We start from the raw sequence: 6000 nt of genomic DNA, 5'->3' as shown, positions 1-6000 counted from the left end.
TTCAACAACAACATTAACCGAGTCAACAACTTAACAGCAACAATGTCCTCGTTTTGAACGTATTTCTGTCATTCCCACCGATAGCAAACACAACGCTAAAATATATTTGAGTATCTTGTATGATTTACTAACATTTAATGTTACGTTAAAATCTGAAACAAAACATGTTTAGCCACGAGACTTTCCAGAGGCAGATGTGTGCTGTTATGGAGGCGCTGGTAGAAGCAGCTGTGATGGAGATGAGGAGACTCCTGATCCTGGATAAGTGTTCAAAATGCTCTTCATGTTCAGCTCTCCTCAACACGCGTGGGAAGAGCAGAGAAGAGGAGAAGGACATGACTCTGCTAGAGGGAACTCAAGAGATGACTGTAGAGGTAACACACACACACACACACACACACACACACACACACACACACACACACACACACACACACACACACACACACACACAAACGTGGTGAGATTTGCAAATAGACTTTATTTTTGATATTGTATGATTACATGTTTACCTTAGTTTAATAGTATATTAAAACTTAATGAAACGTCACTTTAATAGCAGGAACATGTAAAGTTTGTTAAGAATGCGGGCGGCCATGACACTTTTCTACGGACCAATCAGAGTCCACTAGCTAAACTAAACTAAACATTGGAACTTCTTCATTGAGAAAGAGAATTTCCGCATTCCATTCTTACAATGGGAGTCTATGCTAGTGACGCAACTCTCCCTCTCTACGGGTCTGGTTCAGACCAGACATTAATTAAGATTTCTTCTGAATACATCATTACATATTATGTCATGGCAGGATGGAGGGTGTCATGGAGCGTGCTAATTATGAAATATAAGCAAGTTATATCTCTAGAGTAGACTTATATAGACTTAATAATACAATACAATCATTGCCCCTTTCTGGAGTTATACTTTGGAAATATGTTTAAAGCCTCTCTGTCATTTGGCCCAGATGTAACCCCCTTTCCCCATATCAGTAACTAACCACCCATGAGCACAATCTGTTGTACAGTACGAAAAGTCACAATTCATGTAAAAATGAATATTCTACCTGGAAATGTAAATTCTGTCATATCTATTCACCATCATGGCAGTCAAAACACTGATGAAGTGTCTTTGTCCACTCCACACACAAGGAGTTTGCCAGCAAAGATAAGCTTCATATCGGCTTGAAACAACTGAAATCAATGTGGTGACCAGGTTTTAGAGCACAAATAATGACCAATGACTCCATGCAGCTTTTGCTGCATAATCTAAGTCGAGGCCAAAGGATCACACTATGGCTGCACGTATTAATTAACTAGTCGTTATTTTCAAAAACATTCATTCATGTTTGCAATCACCCAGGAGTGACATACTGGTAGACTTCTGTGTTGAAGTGTAAACCTGTGGGGGAGAGTTTTTAGGCAAACTCCTTGTGTGTGGTGTGGACTTTAAAACATTATCTGTGTTTTCATTGTTTGGGTGAACTATTACTTTAAATAAGTAAAATGTAAAATGTAAAACGTAGGCTGCTTATGGAATTGTGACCTTTAGAGTGAACAAACACAGACACCGCATTGGCCAATACAAACGCAGCAGTACACAGAGATGAGCTTTTGGAGTTTGAGTGGCTCTTAAAGTATTTTTAATGTATTTTTTATTATCAACATGCTTTTAACCCATTAAGACCTGGAACGCATCTGTGTCACTTTAGATTTCTTTGTCTATTCAAAAATAGCAGATATACAAGCTCATAGCACAGCACCGAGTGCCTTGTAGAGCTTGTAGATCTGCTATTTTTTCCAAAAAACTGTTAGGATTTAAAAAACATTTTTAAGAATCGCCTCAGGTATTAATGGGTGAATATGTAGCAGGTTTGTTCACTTAATTTCCAGGATTATCTATTTACCTTTTGAAATGTTTGATTGGACACATTGAGATGTGAACTGACCACAGACCTCGACACCACGGCTCATTTATCATTCCTTGTTGACTTTTCTTGCCACATGAATGCATGTTCAGCCATGAGACTGAAGAGCAGAGCAGATATTATTGCTTGTGTATCGATTTGGGGCAAATGCACCCTAGGCCTCTTTTCTCTTTTTGGTGATATTAGCAACATTTATTTCCACAAAAATGTATTCACTGCCTTGGATTATTTGTTTATTACTTATTTCATGATGCCCATTGATTGTACTAATTTGGTGCACAAAGACTTCTCATTCTATCTGGTTGTATAATATGTTTTTTCTAACAATAACTTTTCAGAGACAATTTGCATCCCTCATGGAAACATTGACCAAAGGTGCGGTGGAGAAAATGACACGGCTGTTGAAAGTATCTATGTCTGGAGATGAGGGAACAATGGATGGAGACGGCAACAACCGTAAGTGCTGTTGTCTAACACCGTTTCCCAAACACTGGGTCAGCACCCATGTTTTTTGGGTCGCGACTAATATCTCCCTTTTTTTGTTTCCTACATAAAATTGAGAGGTGGATTGAGAAACTCCAGTGGTTCTGGCAACATATTTTAGCTAAATATGCTTCAGTTTACAAATGTGTACAGAAACTCTTCCACTCTTCATTTCATTTCATTGATAAGATAGGCCTACAAATCAGCACGACTCACTGTTGTAATTTCATTTTTCATATTCATATATAAGGCCAGCAATGTATGCTTTTATTTTAAGATATTCTTTATTTCAACTTTGAAAATAAAGTGTGGGGTCGCCAAAAAAAATTGTGGTATGAAAAATTAGTTAACGTGGTTAAACGCTTTTTTGTTTGTTTGTTTCTTTACAGGTGAGGGTCCTGATGTCACGCGAGAAGAAGAAGAAGATGATGATTCTCCGCCTCGTCATTTTGTGTTTGTAATACCTGTGTGGCCTGAAGGAGAAAAACAAGAAGATGCTGCTGCTTCCGTGACTCCAACTGAAAAAGAGGAACTTCGGGCCACACAACCCGTCTCAGAATTGAACGACAAGGATGTCGCTGACTTGGACACTGACTTGACTTGCACAACCCAAGAATTAACTGCAAACGCAGACAAGAGCAAGAAGAAGAAGAAAAAAAAGAAGAAAGAAAAAAAGAAGAAAGAGCTTATCAAGTGTCACTATCAAGGTTGTGAACGAACCTTTGCCCTAAAGGGTTTATTTGACAGACACTTTTTGTATCACTCTAAACCCCACTCGTGTTCCCAGTGTGACAAGAGTTTCGCCAGGCCAGAGGGGCTGGTCGCACATGCACGGAAACACACCGGAGAAAAACTGTTCAGATGCTCTGAATGTGGGACGGGGTTTGCCTATAAAAGTACATTTAACAGACACATGCATCAGCACCAATGCAAGAAAACTCAATTGTGCACTCAGACATGCACATTTTGTGAGGCTGAGTTTTCGGGGAAATTTGAATTTCAGCGGCATAAGTGTTCAGCGTTGGAGAAGACGTTCCGCTGTTCTCTTTGCGCCAAGACCTTTGAGTGTAGACAGAGCCTGGCTGATCACGAGAATCTCCATACAGGAGAAAGAGATTATGTTTGTGAAATGTGTGGTGAAAGTTTCTTCTCCTCCTCATCGTTGTCCACACACAGGGTAACTCATCTTCAGCAGGATCACCTGAGCAAGCTCACAGAAAAGAAGCTGTTTACTTGTGATGTATGCGGCAAGGGCTGTAGTCATCAAAGTGCTCTCAATCAACACATGCTCACCCACACCGGGGAGAGGCCTTATGTTTGTGGGACTTGTGGCAAAAGGTGTGCTCACGCGAGTGCACTTCAGAACCATATGAGAATCCACACCGGACAGAAGCCAGGGCAACGCCCGGTTTGTGACGTGTGCGGCAAAACCCTCAAAAGCATGACGACGCTTAAATATCACATGAGCGTACACACGGGGGACAAACCCTACAGTTGCGACGTGTGTGGCAAAAAGTTCAGGAACCCGAGCAATCTCAAAACACACCGCAGGACGCACACGGGTGAGAAATTGTTCGGCTGCAACATTTGCGGTCGAAGGTTCACCGCGGCTAACGGCCTGAAGGGTCACAGTTTTCTCCATACAGGAGAATGGCCGTATCACTGTCTCATTTGTGGTAAGAAATATCACCAGCCTGGTGAATTCAAGAAACACCAAAAGGTTCACCTCCCTCCACAGTCAGACAAAGTATAGATGCATAGGATATAAATGTTACATTTCACCCTCATTAGGCTGTACAACAGCGTCATGAAAATGAGATCTGGCATAGATTTAATAGTACACATGATGGATGACATAAAGAATACATATTTTACCACTGCTTGTTGGCACTCCACCTACACTGGAGAGGTTATTTGTGTACATTTTCAAAAATGTACATTTGGTACAATGGTAAATGGTCTACCTGCTTTAAGGGATCTGTTAATTCACCCCAAAAGAAAACACATTTTTACTACCAATAAAGTCAACCTGTCTGAATGAGGCATCAACTATAATAGGCAAAATATTAAATTATTTATTTTTACTTTATTTTACTCATGTATGTGTCACGCTCCTGGTGTTACAACCTTTACTCTCTCTGATCTGTACAGAGTTTAAAGCATTTGGTGGTGATTCCATTTAAATTCATCCACCAGAGATATTTCCCATTTTGTGCCCACACCGGCTCAAACACAGGGAGATACAAGTATAAAGTCACAATCACAGAAGTGCCCTTATAAGTAATGTGATGGATGATGGCAATTCTGAACATGCTTTTGTCACTAGCATAAAAAATCGAATAACTTTACCAAAACAGATTGTTTCATGATGTCTATTTTGCTGATTAGCTTTAATTGTATATGATTGTTTCAGTTAATGGACCCTTACTGGTCCATTTGGTTACATTTGTACACTTGCATAGTTACAAATGGATAAAATAACACTGGATTTGACTGTGTTGCGTCTGATTGCATAGTCCTCTGTTTGAAAACAAAGATGTACTGTAACTAGATTGCTATAATAATTAGAATGTTATAAATAAATGTCCATTGATGATATTGACTAATAAAGGTCTGACATATCACAGCACGGTAAGATTCTTTTACCCAGATTTTGGACCTGTACATTGGTTGTACAGTATATAATCAGGTCCTACTACATGTTCATGTTTAATACGATTCATATATAACATCTGAGAAGAGTTGTTTCTGTTTCTGCATTTTGTCCCTAGTAGATACAGAAAAGTGGAATGCACTCTCTGAACAAATCAGAGACGCCCCCTTACTCCCTTCCTTCAAAACCGCCCTGAAAACCCACCTGTTCAGAATTGCTTTTCCGAGTTTACGTTGATCTCAACTCTTGTTTTTGGTGTTTTATTGCTTTTATTACTTATCTCATTTGCTTGTCGAGCAGGGGGGTTTTCCCTAATAAAATTGTTCACTTTTTTCTCTCCCCCTGGCCCCCACACACATATGTAAAGCAACTTGAATACCCAGAAAAGTGCTATATAAATTCCAGGTATTATTATTACGTGCGTGTGCACACACACCCTCACACAAGCTGTTGGCGATGAAAGAGGTCAAGTGGTTATTTAATTGTGTTCCACATAAACAACGTATTTCTGAAAGGCTTGTCTAGTCACCAGGACATTACTTTTGGAACAGTTTTCTGCCCACAGAAGATTGTTTCCTAAAAGCAGTAGCTTCTGCTTCACCACCTAGAGTGCACTTTCCACAATATGAAGTCTGATTACCCTGTAGATTGAGTTATACCATGCCATTCCTGTGGAGGGCATCAATGCGCCTGATACACATCTGGTCTTCCTTAATTGTGATGTGAAGAAGAATATGGACCCACAACAACATTAACCCGCCAACCCTTGAGAAGAAGAGCATGGTTGCCACGTCCGCTTATTATAAGCGACTTTGGGCTTGGACTTTGCGCTTGTAAATATTAGTTAGTTGCGAGTTGCGGTTTTTGGGCTTGTTTCTAAAGTTTAGAACTATTTGGCCTTGTTTCCAAATGACCCCCAAATGAATATGTATTTGTCCACGG

At 40.0% G+C, this 6000-nt stretch overlaps 1 protein-coding gene across 2 annotated transcripts; it reads left to right on the top strand.

Annotated features, from left to right (window-relative positions):
- On the top strand, positions 1–5071 carry LOC311037486 (uncharacterized protein). Of its 2 annotated transcripts, XR_014599967.1 has the most exons (4): positions 1–374; positions 2261–2378; positions 2795–4288; positions 4430–5071. XR_014599967.1 is itself a non-coding variant. In XM_084046661.1 (3 exons), exons 1-3 carry the CDS (start codon positions 165–167, stop codon positions 4156–4158), a joined length of 1692 nt encoding a protein of 563 aa, XP_083902787.1. In that variant the 5' UTR covers positions 1–164; the 3' UTR covers positions 4159–5071. The 2 variants fall into 2 exon arrangements, 1 of the variants encoding a protein (XP_083902787.1); XM_084046661.1 differs by having other exon boundaries at positions 2795–5071.
- The last annotated feature ends 929 nt before the right edge of the window (positions 5072–6000 follow it).

The sequence above is a fragment of the Gymnoscopelus microlampas genome (genome assembly GCF_963454915.1).
Source record: "Gymnoscopelus microlampas genome assembly, chromosome: 21".
Taxonomy (NCBI): domain Eukaryota; kingdom Metazoa; phylum Chordata; class Actinopteri; order Myctophiformes; family Myctophidae; genus Gymnoscopelus; species Gymnoscopelus microlampas.
Note: the sequence above shows the minus strand (reverse complement) of the source record. Positions and strands in the feature narration are given on the sequence as shown.